This window comes from Osmerus mordax, chromosome 7, assembly GCF_038355195.1.
Source record: "Osmerus mordax isolate fOsmMor3 chromosome 7, fOsmMor3.pri, whole genome shotgun sequence".
Classification (NCBI taxonomy): Eukaryota; Metazoa; Chordata; class Actinopteri; order Osmeriformes; family Osmeridae; genus Osmerus; species Osmerus mordax.
In genome coordinates, this window is record NC_090056.1 from 10,803,734 (window position 1) to 10,819,581 (window position 15,848).

At 42.9% G+C, this 15,848-nt stretch overlaps 3 protein-coding genes across 3 annotated transcripts; 2 read left to right on the forward strand and 1 right to left on the reverse strand.

Annotated features, from left to right (window-relative positions):
- The first annotated feature begins 234 nt into the window (after positions 1-234).
- Positions 235-3,266, forward strand: ptpdc1b (protein tyrosine phosphatase domain containing 1b). The gene is made up of 10 exons (XM_067239022.1): positions 235-244; positions 354-519; positions 601-681; positions 777-895; positions 1,095-1,232; positions 1,342-1,894; positions 2,000-2,360; positions 2,543-2,725; positions 2,888-2,998; positions 3,132-3,266. The coding sequence occupies exons 1-10, from the start codon at positions 235-237 to the stop codon at positions 3,264-3,266; spliced, it is 1,857 nt and encodes a 618-aa protein (XP_067095123.1).
- Positions 3,267-3,402: 136 nt separating this feature from the next.
- Positions 3,403-6,341, reverse strand: fbxw12 (F-box and WD repeat domain containing 12). Its single transcript, XM_067239356.1, has 10 exons — positions 6,185-6,341; positions 6,014-6,051; positions 5,697-5,866; positions 5,480-5,604; positions 5,136-5,342; positions 4,866-5,030; positions 4,553-4,763; positions 4,267-4,445; positions 4,032-4,162; positions 3,403-3,921 (listed from the first exon to the last, which is right to left on the reverse strand). Exons 1-10 carry the CDS (start codon positions 6,278-6,280, stop codon positions 3,822-3,824), a joined length of 1,422 nt encoding a protein of 473 aa, XP_067095457.1. The 5' UTR covers positions 6,281-6,341; the 3' UTR covers positions 3,403-3,821.
- A 688-nt stretch (positions 6,342-7,029) lies between these two features.
- On the forward strand, positions 7,030-13,956 carry LOC136945492 (protein Wnt-7a). Its single transcript, XM_067239357.1, has 4 exons — positions 7,030-7,303; positions 7,814-8,040; positions 10,502-10,773; positions 12,706-13,956. Exons 1-4 carry the CDS (start codon positions 7,233-7,235, stop codon positions 13,186-13,188), a joined length of 1,053 nt encoding a protein of 350 aa, XP_067095458.1. The 5' UTR covers positions 7,030-7,232; the 3' UTR covers positions 13,189-13,956.
- Positions 13,957-15,848: the final 1,892 nt, after the last annotated feature.

The following is a 15,848-nucleotide window of genomic DNA, read 5'->3' on the forward strand; positions in this document are numbered from 1 at the left end:
ATATAAGTCTGGCTCATGAGAGTGGACCTATATAATGTCTATAATGATTACGTCTGGTGTTAAATGAACACAGCTTTAAGTAAGGATATATTATATTGCAGACACCTGTAATTTAGGACAGAGGGTAAGGTTTCTATTTATACTGTAACTCGGTTAAGTCTGGTGAGAAGTGCCAGATTAAGCTTAAATATCTGTTAGTGGCACCCATTCTGTTAAACACCTGAGTTAAGCTGCATGGTGCAACGTAATAGGCTCACATAATAGTACATTTGGGGATAAACAAATGACATTGTAAGTGATTTATCCATATATTGGATTTAATTATCTGTCCTCCCTAACCACCTGGTTTGTAGTCAGGAGACCCCGGGCCAAGTACACTGTGGTGGGGGAGACGATACGTTATGTCATCCCTGGGCACATGCAGTGCACCTACTGGTGCGGGGGCCAGGCCTGCAAGTATGATGACCCTTCTTACTGGAGTGAGGACAAGCAGGCCATCAAAGGAATCTATTCCTCATGGTAAGACTACGACTACTCAATGCTTTTCAGTTCTAACAGACTGTTTTTCTATTATATTTAAATGTATTTCTTTCATTTTAGGGTCACTGATAACATAATTGCCATGGCCAGACCCTCCACCGAAACCATTGAAAAGTATGAGATCATCAACCAGTTTAGAAGGTATAGTAATATTCCAACAGAGGACATCGTGAGGGTACTATGTCTATGGGGTACTGTATCTGTAGAATGAGATCTGTATGTGTACATGTGTCCAGGTGTGGAGTCAAAACAGTAATAAACCTGCAGAGGCCTGGTGAGCACGCCAGCTGTGGAAACCCTCTGGAGCCTGACAGTGGCTTCAGCTATCGGCCTGAAACCTTCATGGAGAAAGGCAGTACGAGTAACACCTTTCATCCACTAGAGGGCATACTGAGCGGGAACATTAATGTTGAGTTGAATTGCAGGTTACAAGACAGGGTAACAGAGAACAACATCTGCAGAAGCTTGTTTTGTTTCATCTGTGGAGACAGAATGCTTATACGTTGCAGAATGCCACGTACTGCATAGATTCCTGAACCACTCTTGCTTTTCAGTATATTTCTACAACTTTGGCTGGCATGACTATGGAGTGACATCACTGACGACAATCCTGGACATGGTGAAGGTCATGGCCTTCGCAGTGCAGGAGGGCAAGATGGCCGTCCACTGTCACGCTGGTCTAGGGAGAACAGGTAGAGGACAACTTGGATGAGTATTCAGTCTCTTTATAAACACTTGATAACGAATCTGAAAACAGTCATGAATACATAAGCGATAGTGTCACTTTTCATTGTCCCCTAGGTGTGTTGATAGCATGTTTCCTGGTCTACGCTACCAGAATGTCAGCTGACCAGGCCATCATCTATGTGCGTGCCAAGCGTCCCAACTCTATTCAGACCCGGGGCCAGCTCCGGTGTGTGAGGGAGTTTGCCAAGTTCCTGGTCCCGCTCATGAGTGTGTTCTCCTGTGCTAAGCCCTGGGCTGACCCGGTCAGCTTGTCCCAGTACCTGACCCGTCAGAGACACATGCTGCATGGCTATGAGCGCCGCGAGCTCAGATACCTGCCCAAGATCATTGAGCTGGTTTGCAGGCTGCTGCTGGACATCGCTGAGAACCGGCAGGTCATAGAAGAAGACATCCTGGAGGTCCCTGACATCACCGCTGAGATGGAGAGGAACATTCATGACCTGGAAGATGACTTTAAGTTTGGGGGGGATGTTCCCCGTCTACCAGGCGCTCCCACCCTGCCTAGACATGCCAATGAGCCACCAATCTTTTATCATCGCAAGACTCTGAGCTACAGTGACACGGACCTGCGGCGCTTGGGCTCTGAGCTCAACCTGTTGGCCAACCCTCAGACCTCTCTCTCCCATAACGACTTGCCTGAGGCATGCAGCGCTTCTGAAGGAAACCTGACCGGAGCTAAGACCAGGACTCGTGTCCAGTCCACCACCAGCTGTACCTCTGCTGGGTCTCTCTGGGAACAGAAGAATATCATGACTCAAGAAGATTATTCACTCCTAATGAGGATTAAGCAGAAAGCTGTACAACAAAGTGAGTCCGTGGGTGACCCACTAAAGACATCCTATATTGGAAACTTTTTAACCAGGTGGAAAACCGAGCAGAGAAAGGAGTTGACAAACAAGGTTGAGCAGCCTCAGGGCAAAAGTGAGGAAGAGGAGAAGTCAGAGGTGCCCTTCATTACCATCCAGACAGAGCTGTCTCTAGAGGCTAGGAGGCTGCTGGTGGCCCAGGCCCTGGCTGTGGACCTAGAGAAGGAGGGAGAGGCCAAGCACAAATACAGGGTCTCTGTCTGGAAGGTAATACAATTGTTGTCACAAAAGCATCCATACATGTATTGGTCATCATGTCGCACATATCTGACATCCATTTACAAAATTGAGGAAAGGAAATATAACAAGCAACAAGGAGACAGGAAGTCTCCTCTAATTTCTACTTAATTTTATACAAAGTATTGGTGTGTTGGGGTGTGTGTGTGCAGGGGGAGTTGAACCTACAAGGGGCATGGGAGAGGCTGTACATGGAGCGAGACCCCTTTGTTCTCACAGGGCTCATGTGGGCGTGGCTAGAACAGCTCAGCGAGCCAGTCATCTCCGCCACAGCTGTCCAGAGTCTGGACACAAACAACTCAAACCCTCAGACTGTCCTGGACACCCTGGACCAGGTCAGCACCCTCTGTGGCCCAAAACTGCCTCTTGGGCTATCGAGCCCAGCTTGAACCTTTGTTAGTTTATTCATGTAATCTTGTGTTTGTAAGTGTCTTAGAAGAAGGATAGTGTCATTTGTCTTGTAATAATTATCTTTGGGCTGTTTGAAATCCCTCCAGGGCCCCAAACTGTCCCTACAGTGCATCCTAGACTGTATGGCTCAAATCCTCCTCATCCCTGAGGAGGTGGAGGCTGCTTTTCTGGACCGCACCATCAAGGCTTTCACACAGGTGAAGGAAACAAGCACACGCACTGTCAAATAAATGTATTTATTGTGAAATAGTTATATAGAAATGGTATAATAGTATACATTATGTAAATAATCTGTTATTGATTCTGAATCTGCTGTTTGTCCCTCTGCAGTTGGAGAAGAGCTCAGAGGAGGGTAAGGAGGTGTATAAGACCATGACAGAGATCCTCAGACTCGTCCTCCAAGACAAGAGGCTGACTGCCATGGAGGAGGAAGCCATGTTGGAAATGTCTGTCTTCTCTGATTAAGAGCCCGCCTAAACGGCTCACCATGTTCCAGAAAGAACACTGCCATCTACATTGTGCCTTCCTGTAAAGTTACTTTTTTTTTTATCAAAGGCTTATGCTATGTTGTCATGGTGAGCAGTGTGAAGAACAGTGGATCCACAGATGACTCTATATGTTTATTTGTTTGACCTCAGTGTTGTAATAAGGTAACATCCCAAGACTTGCATAACGTTTGGATGGTCTAGCATGCATGTGCAGCATTATACAAGCCTTATTCTCTTTGGTATTAATGTGTACTGTACTAAAATACCTCAGCTACAAACAAACCAGTTGTTATTAAGTATTGTCTAATGAATATGAATATATTTAAACCAAATAAATATTTCATCATAGTAACCGTTTTCAGTATAGGCTTACAAACCCAAATATTGCGAAGGCCTCCAAATTACAGTTGTATAATTCTGTCACACTTGATTAATGAATCTGTAAAGTCCATTTGTAATACAGATTTAATTGTTTGTCATAAAGACTTAGGTGGTTGCACTTAAGGAAGAACATCATGGAGGGCGATGTAGATCAGTTGCTGAAAGAATAGGCTTTCAGGACATCTCTTCCATCCACTGCCTCGGTAGAGGCTATGATGCTGGAGTAGTCACACACTACTCTAGTGAACCCTCTGTCAACCAGAAAACACACAGCAGACAATTCAAGATCATCCTTTAGTGAACATAGCTGAAGCTGGAATTGTGTTGTTGGTGTGTCGGATGTCTGCCATTGTCTCTGTACCTGGACATGGAGTGAGAGCCTCCCAGTAGGTGGTATCGACTGTCCAGAGTAAGTCCTTTGTTGCAGTCCCTGCTCCATGTCAGCACCCGCAGGGAGAGGTCCCGGGATGCAGTGACCACATGGAAACTATCCTGAAAGACAATGCTCTCCGGTGACATCAAACGTACATGTCTAAGGGGTAATGGATATGGAGCACAGCAATAGATATGAACCAGAAGTTAAAAAAATTCCCTACCACACAAATGGAGGTGATGGGTTCTGTATGGTCTGAGAAGCTGGCAAGCAGGGCTCCTGTCAGAGAGTAGACCCTTAGGACTTTATCTGCAACTACCACCAAAGTGCTGCCCTTGGCTTCCAAGAGTACATCTGAAGTTGTAGAGTTAATCCCCACATCAAATGACGCCACCTGCTGGACTGAAAGGAGAACCATCACTATGACAGGCCAAATCATTGAGGAAGACGTGCTTCAGAAATGACATCTGATGTATTCAGTCAGTGAATGACTTTAAATCCATAACTACCCTGAATTTCAGACTTGTATTTGTTTTTCTTCATGCTAATATCAAACATGGAGAGGGTCCTGTTGTGAAAGTTGTCTCTGTGATGGATGGTGGCCAGTCTGGCAGGCTGGGAGGGTATGAAGGCAACAGCACAGCATCCTGGGACTGCCAGGCACTGGCACTGAGGCTCCTCCTCCTCAGTGGGCGTCACCAAACTCTGACTGGAAATCACCTTATATTGACATCAAAGCATGGATAATAAATAGATATACTACGATTAGCATTATTACATTAAGGCTGATTCCTTCCATTAAGTATAAACATCAAGATCAACCTTTGGACTCAAATCATTGTTCTCCTTTGTTCCAGCCAACGTCCATTTCTTGTCTGGTGAAGTCTGAAGCAGGTTGACCTTGAATGTATCACACACCACAAGACCGGACAGCTTGGACAATGATGGACTACTAAGAGTATGCACAGCCCCTTGACTGGTCCCCACCTGGGGAAAAAAAACATGGTTTTAATGTTTTTGTGGTAATTGTATGTGTTGTTTAATAGGTTGTTTTCAGTTAACCAGATACTAGAAAATGACCAATTGACTCACTGAGACATAAGAGTTGTTGTCTATACTGTACTGCAGTAATGTGCAATGTGGGGATTCAGAAGAGTAGGAAGCCATTTCCTGACCAGTCTGCCCCTGCCAGGCTTTGATGACTCCAGTGGAGTCAGCTGTGATGATCACTCCATGACAAACATCAACAACAAGGCTTGCCATTGGACTCTGCAAAGGGCTGCACCATAACTGCTCTCCCTGGAAGGGGAGAAAGAACACTTATGGGGTAGAATGATAAATTACTAGTTATACAATCTCTTTAACAATATAACTCCACACCCTTTTTAAAATACACATACATAAACGGAAAATAAATACTTAGACTTAAGAAACACCTTCTGGACGTCCCAAGCCCGGACTGTACCATCAGAGGAGGCACTGCAGACCGTGGGGGTGCAGCTATAGAAGTCAAAGAGCTGAGGACTGTTGCCTTTAAGATAATCTAGCCCCACCACTCTGCCTGGAAAACAAACGAATGTCACTTGACACAAAAGTTTATAAACTGTATTTAGTCAAACAGAAACAACCCACATGAGTAAATATTTAGCCTACCTGAGTGACCTCGAAGGCTTTTGCAGCAGTAGTCTCCACTGGACCTGCCCCTCGTCATCTTCATCTCCAGGTGAAAGCGACGCAGGTAGTACGCCTTCCATTGCTGTTTACCACGTCCTGCCCCAACTACGGATATATTGCAGAAACCCCACCGTTGGAGACACATCTCCCTGAAATGAAACGTAAAATGTACAGCCTATTATTCTTCATGTACCCTATAGGCTATATTCATCTGAATCACAATGATATTATATGAACTATAGTCACCTATAACTTTAATGATGTGCTACTACGACAGAATGTGGGATACAACTTACCGCCACAACCAAGGAGTATCTGCTGCCTCGTGCCACTGCTAGATATAATAAACCCAACATAATTAAACATTAAAACCTAAGTAAATACAGGTTTATGATATTATGTAGACTACTTCCGCAAGCTTGCGGAAGTATTCTACATAATATCAGTGTCAAACATCTGATATTTACCTTACAGACACTTGATGTATTGATCAAATCATCGGCTTGAAGAAACGAAAAAATTTGAATAAGGCAATCATTCGTTAAATATTGGTAGCCGTTCATGTTCAATTACGGTTCGAAGGACAGACCAGAGAGCGACAAACATAATTTTTCACTTTTTCGATCAACTACGGAACGACTTGGAGGACAAAACTCCTCCCCTAAAGAATTATTTTGTTATTTATATTGTTGTCAAGGTGCTCATCCATCGCAGATTGAAACAGACGTTGCCTATATTTTAACAAAGTATAGCCAAATTATTCATTATAATATGTTTATTATTTTGCACTGGTTGTCTGGAAAATGTGTCCATATCACACCGTGAACAATTAATTCGTTGCATGTCAATGCACTGCATCACTCAAAATGCCTCTGTAGATGGCACTATTATAAAGGGTATGAGTTGTGTCTCTCCAATGTACCGACACAGTCTGCGCTTTTACGCATGCAGGTTCTCAGCTCATTGATTAAACCAGAGCATCTTTAAATTTGAGAATAAATATCCAATATATTTAAAATGATTGACAAAACGTATAATGTATGTCTGTGTCTTTTACAATAAGCGATGGTTGTTATGGCAGTGAAAACGAGCAATTAAAAACAGGTGCATTAATTTCCCACAATTTGAGTATCAGAGGGATTCTGTGGGATTCCTGAGAAGGGCCCCATGTGCTCTGAACACGCCCCTGATAGATGAACCAGATATATAGCCTAGATCTGCGGGTTGTTGAGAAACTGTGAGAAAAAGATAATCACGGCTCAACACGAGCTCATCTCTTGTGTTACCTGTGACACCCTCGCAATGACAAGACGACACAGCAAAGGAGCTACGTAAGGGGAGTTTAAGGATATCGTAACTATAACTGAATTGATTGTATCTGTTTTGGATATACGTTTACAATACTTACGTGGAGATACACTGGAGTTCCCTTAGCCAAGAGTAGGCTCACACTATCGGAAAATACCTATTTATCACTTTCTCTACTCGCTGTATGAAACTGAGAGTAGAGGCACCATGAGTCGAAGAACACGGCGTTGGATTTTTCGGGTTTTACTTTGCCTTGGGATTGTGTATTTAAAAATTGGGTAAGTAGCCTAATAATGAAATATTATGTAAGTGACACTAAATTGTGGTTTGAGGACAAATACGCACCACGTAGAATCTTCATGCATGTACTATTTCTGTATGTTTTTTGTCATTTTTAAAACTTTTTTTAAACAACGTTTTCTGTTGACAAAACCGGCATTAGTCCATTTATATCTATTGATGAGTTGTACATTTGGCTATCATAGCCTATTATAGACTAGATAGAATTGCTGAATTAACCCACACAAATTGTAGATGTAGCCTACGCTTCATGTGAATATTCTTTGGTTTATTTGTTCATTATACTCGAGTGTACTCACACACACATATTTCCTTAATACTCAAACTCCCTTTTGCAGCAATCCCCAAAACTTTTATTTAAAACTTCGCAATTGGGATGCAATTAATTTCGCATTTGAACGTTTTTCCTTCCTCTAAATTTACCCCACAAATGTTAAATTTAAATTAAGCAAATCAACTTTTTATTTTTTACTATTCTTCCTTCACAGCGGCTTTTCATCTGTGGTGGCACTAGGAGCTAGTATAATCTGTAACAAGATTCCCGGTTTGGCTCCTCGGCAACGGATTATTTGCCAGAGTCGCCCCGATGCCATTATCGTCATCGGAGAGGGAGCCCAAATGGGCATCAATGAGTGTCAATTTCAGTTTAAAAACGGGCGTTGGAACTGTTCTGCACTTGGAGAAAGGACAGTCTTCGGAAAAGAGTTGAAAGTGGGTATGTTGCCTATCATTTTTAGAAATTTGTATCAATCAGTTGCTATTCAAATCCTCACATCCCGAGATAACCGGAGAAATTGCTTGGCTCAACATTGTGCGTAATGAAAGCGCACAAGGTCATCTTGGATAACCTACTCAAATAAGAATTCACATGGTGCTTGGTCTTAAAGCCATAGATGAATTCCCTCATGGTCTAATGATAAAGGAGGGTACATGTTTTCACCACAGGTTTGTACCGTTGTAATAACCATAACCAATATGTCATATATTTTATTGTTCAAAGGATCCAGTGAAAAGTTTGAGTTAGTGTCATATAACACAGGCCTTGTCTTTCTAGCAAGTGGAGTTGTGAACATTTCTCGGTAGCTTATTTGAAGCCAGCACTGTAACAAAGCTCTTGTGAACATTGGCAGCCTCTCTATTCAGCCTTGCACAGTCTCAGGAGACGCATTCACTGGCCTTTATCCCCTTCTAATGTTGGGTGCTGTGGCTCTCACTGTAAGGATGTCGATCTTACCACGGGTATAAGTTACTTGGAGGAAAGCATCTAGGAAAAATTAAGATTTCTAATAAGATGTATTAAATTGCATGAACAAGGGAATATCAGTTCAGACCCTTAGCATAGATGGATGCTGACTTGGCATGGATGGCCTACAGTTAATATCAATGCATGTTACTCAGTGGCATCAATGTAGAGGCCATGTGGACCCATTTCTCCCCAAATATATGGGAGAAATGGGTCCTTCTGCCATTTCAAGTCTATTACATAATCCAGTTATGGTTACACACAGGGAAGATGGAAACCAATATAGCAGTACTGTTGTTCAAAAATACTTAACAAAAAATATAAATGTTTATGGATACATGGAAACATTTGGTTGTTTGTTAAGTGTGTGGCTCTGTTTGATGTACCTCTGCTGGGGTGAGGGGGATCATCTTTTCCTGCTGTTTAAGTGAAATGGTGGTCTTTCGCAATATGTTATACTATGAATGAGTGGTTTAGGACATTGAAGAGTCTGGCTTGGACAACCATGCCAAATAGATTGGTTTCACAGATCAGATTAGATATAAAGCAGAGTGGTCAGAAATGAATGCCATTGTTGCAGTGTAGCTGGAGTGGCTTGCAGCTTGCAAACCTGGGGAAAAAAATATCCAAAATGGGTGTTTTAGTCATCACAAATAGCATCTGTTTTTTTGTCATTCTTAGTCATTGTAAAAATACAGATGGTTTTTCTCTGGCAATTGTGATTCACATTAAATTCATAATATTTTGGGTCTAATTTGGAAGTTTGTTCTTCAGAGATAAAGAAGAGGTATGAGAATGGTCCTTTTTGATAATCACAATATCAACAGTAATATTTAGTTTAATAGTTTGTAGGTTTCAGTTTTCAGGTTTCCACCGGAGCCCAGTTACCAGGTATTCAATAATTAAATAATCATATGCTTTTATCCAAAGCACCCAAAACTCTTGGGGAAAGGTGAGCAGTCACACAACGGATGCATTAATGTGAGTTTTTTTCTCCAAGATGTTTATCAAAAACAGGGCAGATCCACATAGAGAATTTGGGTTGAGGAGGAAGTACAGAGGGATATATCATGTTTGTTTGAACCAAATTATACAAGAGGAGTGCGTTTACATGGAAATGATGGATCTAGCCATCAATTGCTTCTTGTTTACTTAGAGGGTATGTAGATAGGCCAACAGAATTATTTAGTTTCTATGAATATGCAGTTCTATCCTCCTCACTGTTGTCTCTTGCTGTAAGACTATTTCTATTGCCTTATTGTTATGACGCAGGAACTTGGTGAAGGATGTTCCCTATAAATCATGAAAGGTTAACTTTTAATTATTTGCCAATAAATCAAATCCCTCTGCGTAAATGATTTGTAAACTGGACTTGAGATAGCTAACGCCTCCATTGAGATCAGTGATGTTAACTCCCTATGAGATTAGAACCTCTGTACCAGCCTGTGATCAGATCAATAACTCTTCCTTCCCTACAGCCCTCTTATTCATCCTGCTATGTTGACTATACTGTGGAGAGATATTGTAGTTTAGAGGCAGGACAGTTTCCAGGTCACTTTACGGAATACTGCAGCCTTGAGTGATCTGTCAGTAAGACTCTGATGTAAGCTTCCACTCTGTTAATATTAAACTTCTTTCTGGGTAAATATTCAGATTCACTTCCTATTCTTTCTCTACCCTTGCTCATATGGTGATATTCAGTTAATTCAACCCATTCAGCATGAGATCAACTTATAGATCTCACAGAGATCTCCAAACTCCCAGCCTCTGTCTTACTAAGCAAGAACACAATCAGACCCTCAGCCAACAACATGTGAATATCTACCAATGAAAAACCAAACAGGAACATCAAATTCAGTGGCGATATTTGCTACCCTGGAAGCTAATGAATACATTCCACACCTAAGTCTACTGTGCTTGTGTTCCTCCCCAGGCAGTAAAGAGGCTGCATTCACCTACGCCATCATCGCGGCCGGGGTGGCTCACGCCATCACAGCGGCGTGCACGCAGGGCAATCTGAGCGACTGCAGCTGTGACAAGGAGAAGCAGGGCTTCTACAGTAAGGGCCAGGGCTGGAAGTGGGGCGGCTGCTCGGCGGACATCAGCTACGGCCTGGGCTTCTCCAAGGTCTTTGTCGATGCCCGCGAGGTCAAACAGAGTGCCAGGACACTCATGAACCTGCACAACAACGAAGTCGGACGCAAGGTACGTGACAGCTGCTTGTCTGTGGACTGGAACATTCTAGATTCAAAAAAACAGACTGGAATAAAGAGCCACGATGGGGCCAGTCGAACTTTGAAACTGTGCATGAAGTGAAGCAGTGCCAGTGAAGTAGGTAAAGACGGGAGTGTGGAGCCCAGAGTATGGGTTAATGACATGGATTAAGGAATGTATGGTAGTGCTCAGGAACCATGGCTGTTGTGATTTGTAATCTCCACCATGCTCCGGGACGACGGAGGCTGCCAGGGATCTGGGCACTGGGGCCAAGCTTAAACAGGCTGGGTAATAAAGAGGAGCTCTTAGGGGAAGTGGCAGGGTTTGATTACAGCCCAAATCTCAAGGCTGAACACAGATTGACACGGTCCAAGAAGGCAGTAGATTGGTCCCGTATGCTGGTTTCTGTTGGACCTGAAACCTGTTTCTCTAATATCATAAGCACGTATCATGGTGTCATTCATCAGGTTCAGCATGTAAGAAAATTGTTACTACTAGTGTTGATCGGAGATTTCAGTTTCTCTTATGGATTAACATTTTGTATGCATAAATCTAAAATTGCGGGTGGCTTGTGGCTTGTGGATGACCCCTGAGAAAGCAGAAATATATAGAGACTCGTTCACATTGTCAGATGACGGTTCCTGTGTGTCCATGGCTGCAGAACATTGCAAAGAGACTCAGACTCCAACCAGTCTGGAAGTCAAAGAACGAGCAGAATAATCTGCCAAACAGTCAGGGCGAGGCTCCTCTCTACCACACTGGAGTTACTGAAGAGGAAAGAAGCACCTCACAAGTCATTTCTGCTTCTCTCTCTCTCTCTTCTCTCTCTCTCTCTCTCTCTCTCTCTCTCTCTCTCTCTCTCTCTCTCTCTCTCTCTCTCTCTCTCTCTCTCTCATACACACACACACACACACACTCTTTCTCTCTCTCCCTCTTTGCCACAGAGACCTGATTCACACCGCCAACACGTACCCAGACAGACTGAAAAGACTGCTCTCACACATTGTGTACAGCAGTTCACTGCTGTCTTTCTGTGTGGGGCCTGAATTCACATTTGCTTATCTGGACAGCTAAATTGCCTCTCAGTAAACCGACTACACTCGTGGATTCAGACTATCAGTGGTTTTCCTTTTTTCCCTTCACTCTGGTAATAAATGGCCTCTCTGTTTTGATAGTTCTCCCCCTCCTTTATTTATGCTAATCAAAGCAGTGACACTGAGCAGGAGCGCGGTTCACAGCTACCAGGTCGAATACGAGCAGACAAAGGCTGTCACAAGTGTTGGTCACAGAACCACTGATGGATTAGGGACTGGGGAGCCAAGGAGTGGATGAGACAGAGGGCTTACAAACATGTTTTCTCAGCTCTCACTGGCCCTTTCTGAGGAACACAAGTTGACTTGTTTGTGAATCAAGTTGCATCAATGTGCAAATGTAGTCATCCTAGATGTGTTGTTGTTTTGGGACATAAAGAGGAAAAAAAACTACCTAAAAAGAGTGAGTGATGTTTGAGAAAATGAAAGCAGATTTGTCATGTTTTTTTATTTCCCTTGAAAGATACTTCTGGTTGTCATCAGTACAGGATCCAGTAATCCCAGTCACTCAGCACGTGGTGTTGACACTCCTGACGTTTCTGTTTGTGTGTGGTGATCACACACAAGGAGCCTGCAATCTGATACAGAAGTTTGGCTTCTGTACATACCACAGAGCTATGGTAGAGTTGGGTTCTCCCCAACACTGTAATTTAATTCTCCAATGTGTATTTCACATGAAGTGAGAATAATCACAAAAGTTTTACTTTGTTAGGTTGTGTCATTTTAGTTTGCAACATAGTTTTTTACACAAATGTACACATACACTCTACACTGTTTGTTTGTTTGTCAGTGTAGCTGTGAGTCTAACCTGTGTTGGTGGTTTGTATTCTAGATCCTGGAGAAGAACATGCGTCTGGAATGCAAGTGTCACGGTGTTTCAGGCTCCTGCACCACCAAAACCTGCTGGACTACACTTCCCAAGTTCCGCGAGCTTGGTTACATTCTCAAAGAAAAGTATGCCCATGCAGTGCACGTGGAATCAGTCAAAGCCAGCCGCAACAAGCGGCCTAAATTCCTCAAAATCAAAAAGCCCCACTCCTACCGGAAACCCATGGATACGGACCTGGTGTACATAGACAGGTCTCCCAACTACTGTGAGGCGGACACTGTGACAGGAAGTATGGGGACGCAGGGCCGGGTGTGTAACAAGACAGTGATGCAGCAGATCAGTGGCTGTGACCTGATGTGCTGCGGACGGGGCTACAACACACACCAGTACTCCCGCGTGTGGCAGTGCAACTGCAAGTTCCTTTGGTGCTGCTACGTCAAGTGCAACACCTGCAGCGAGAGGACAGAGGTGTACACCTGCAAATAAGAGTATTTATTGGTGTGTGTGTGTGTTAGCATGGACACAGGAACAACCTCTAGGATGCGGTTTTGCTTTCCAGCCATAGACAGAACTTAACGGAGGATGGAGCAGTGATGGTATTTGCACATGAGGCCCTCGTCAGACTCTTTAAGGATAAACACTGGGATGCCTGTGCTGTCTGCAAACAGGACTTGGTGGCTTCAGGACATGAACATTGACACAGTTTGTCTCATAGTTGTCTTTGGAGGGCCAAGGTGTTGCTTCTATCTAGAACTATAACAGGGCTGCGGGTATTGTATACACTGGCATGTGAATGGAGAGCAGGTAGATGGATACATACCCCAATGCTCCTCACTCATGCTGGATCAGATTGCTGGACTGTGCTTACTACTGGAGTTATCTGCTTCTGGCTAAATAGGATACTCATACCTATGCACAAAAGAAATTAAAACTGCCATCGGGAATATTTAACACAATGTATCTAGAGCAAATAAATGATATTAATTTATTCTATAAAACAACTACTGATTTTGTCATTTTGGAACTGTAAGTCTTGTTTGAATAGATGAGGAACTTTTCTTAATTGGAGTTTTGTGTTTTTGTATACATCCTAATCTAGAACATGCTATATACAGTAACACACTGGAATTGAATCAGCCTGGGATATGGTTTTAGACACATGTTCCAGATAAAGGTGGGGATGATGAGGCCACATGGTTTCTCTCTGTTTGCTGCTAGTCTGGAGAAGCCCATTTTTGTTAGTTTTTGTGCATCAGCTCTCCTGTACTCTGCAGGGACTATGTTGATGACAACGCTCACTTCAAGCTGACTGTTTAACAATAATAAGTCATAAAAACAATACAAAAAACAGACACATTTTCCACTTTTGGTAAATATTGGTAAATAGAGTATATTTTGTAAAAGCTTATTTTTATATGAATGTCTTATTTATACCATTGTATCTTTTCTGACAGACTTTGATATCAAATTGTTCCCTGACCCCTGTGTACAAATCATGTGAAACAGCTGAACCTGTATGTGCTAATCTGCTGCCACTGTCCTCACTGTAAACTGTGTGACTGAAAGTGTGAGTTAGTCTCCGTTGATATTTGGCTGTGTTTAAACTGCTGTTTTACTGCATTTCATGACTAGTATGGATGGAATACAGAAACAGGACAACACTAACAAGCCATGGCTCTGAGGGTTTGATTTCACTTCTGTAATACACTGGTATGGCAAGTCCCATTGAGGAACTGATAATGGTTTATACTGGCTGTACTGGCTATTGAGACTGAAGAGAAACACTGGGATACAATGGACATAGGCCTCTATTAATTACACATAAATAACACATTAAATAGATGTTAATTAACAAAGGCTTTATCTCTTTGAATGGTACACGACATACAAGTTCATTGTAGGGATTTATGCTGCCATTATAACACGGGCCACACATACTGTAGCCTAGAAAGGGAGAGGAGATATCATAGAGGGATCATGCAGATCAATCTATCACCACAGAGCTCATCCTATGGAAGCAATCTGTACCCCAAGAAGCCCAGAGAGAGAGACATTCTTTCAGAGGGAAAGTTATTCAGGCTTAATTGAGGGTCCATCTTGCAGACTGGGAAGCAGTTGAATGTGTTTGAGGAGAAAAGCGTTTGTGCCCTAATGGTAGGGTGCTGGTGTAATTGATGAGGCTGGTTGGGCTGGCTGTCACGGTGATGACTTGCTCAGACGGGAGGAGTGGGAGCTGTCAGGTGATAGATGACTTGCACATCTGCTTCATTCACTCGCGGGCCACTAGTTGCTACAACAACTCACACTGTGCCAGAGAAAATGCAAGGCAGTCTCCAAGAGAGGCAGAGCCGCTTGTCAGGGAAATGTTAACGATGCTAAAGCTCACAGTCGTTAGATTCCACTCCCATAGGCCTACACTAGAGGACCGGGGAGACACATCCAAGGTGTTGATGGAAAGTTAGGTTACCAGAGAGTTCTTGGAATAGAGAAGCTCAGAATGACACCTGCATAGTGCACATTTCCTCTCATATCTACAGTAAGGGCCTTGTTCACCACAATGAGGTCCAGCTTTAACAGTATACTGGTAGGTCAGTTTGTCCTGGGATGACCATAAGTAGCTGTTGTAAGCCCAGCCTTTACTGCAGGTTAATGTGTGGATACAGATGACCCGTCAGAATAAAGAGGACAAGGGTCTAAGAGGGATAATAATGGTGTATTCTGCTCTGCTGCCTGAAAAGCTTTCAGCTTTCATAATATTGATACAAAAGAGTTCGACATAAGAAGAGGCAGCTGCCCAAACAGCACTGGTTAAAGTTAAACCAGGTTTGTGTCACTCACATCACATTAAAGAAGTACTTAAATGCGTGTACAGCCCTCTTACATCTCAGAGGGCTTAATATGGGTCATCTATTTGCACCAATTCATTTTCACTTAGTCATGTCTTCAGTTAACCTTTCAATGACTTGGTCGAATCTCACGCTTGAGTACATGACTTGAATGAGCTGTTCTGAGCGCTAGTACTCTCTAACAGTTTAGTTGAACTGTTGTTGATTGATGAACCATTTAGTATGCACATGTGCTATTTTGCTCTTTAGTGAACCTATGGTGTACATATAAATAAGAATTTGTGTTCAACTGTCTGTCTT

Bases quoted from the DNA above. Each gene is read 5' to 3' on its own strand.
- ptpdc1b (XM_067239022.1), top strand. The intron at 520-600 runs GTAAGACTACGA...CTTTCATTTTAG, and splicing joins AAAGGAATCTATTCCTCATG to GGTCACTGATAACATAATTG. The intron at 1,233-1,341 runs GTAGAGGACAAC...ATTGTCCCCTAG, and splicing joins CGCTGGTCTAGGGAGAACAG to GTGTGTTGATAGCATGTTTC.
- fbxw12 (XM_067239356.1), bottom strand. From the start codon at position 6,280: ATGAACGGCTACCAATATTTAACGAATGATTGCCTTATTCAAATTTTT. The intron at 5,605-5,696 runs GTAGGCTAAATA...TTTGTTTTCCAG, and splicing joins AAGCCTTCGAGGTCACTCAG to GCAGAGTGGTGGGGCTAGAT. The intron at 4,446-4,552 runs GTAGTTATGGAT...TTCTCCTTTCAG, and splicing joins ATACAAGTCTGAAATTCAGG to TCCAGCAGGTGGCGTCATTT.
- LOC136945492 (XM_067239357.1), top strand. From the start codon at position 7,233: ATGAGTCGAAGAACACGGCGTTGGATTTTTCGGGTTTTACTTTGCCTT. The intron at 7,304-7,813 runs GTAAGTAGCCTA...CTTCCTTCACAG, and splicing joins ATTGTGTATTTAAAAATTGG to CGGCTTTTCATCTGTGGTGG. The intron at 8,041-10,501 runs GTATGTTGCCTA...GTTCCTCCCCAG, and splicing joins CGGAAAAGAGTTGAAAGTGG to GCAGTAAAGAGGCTGCATTC.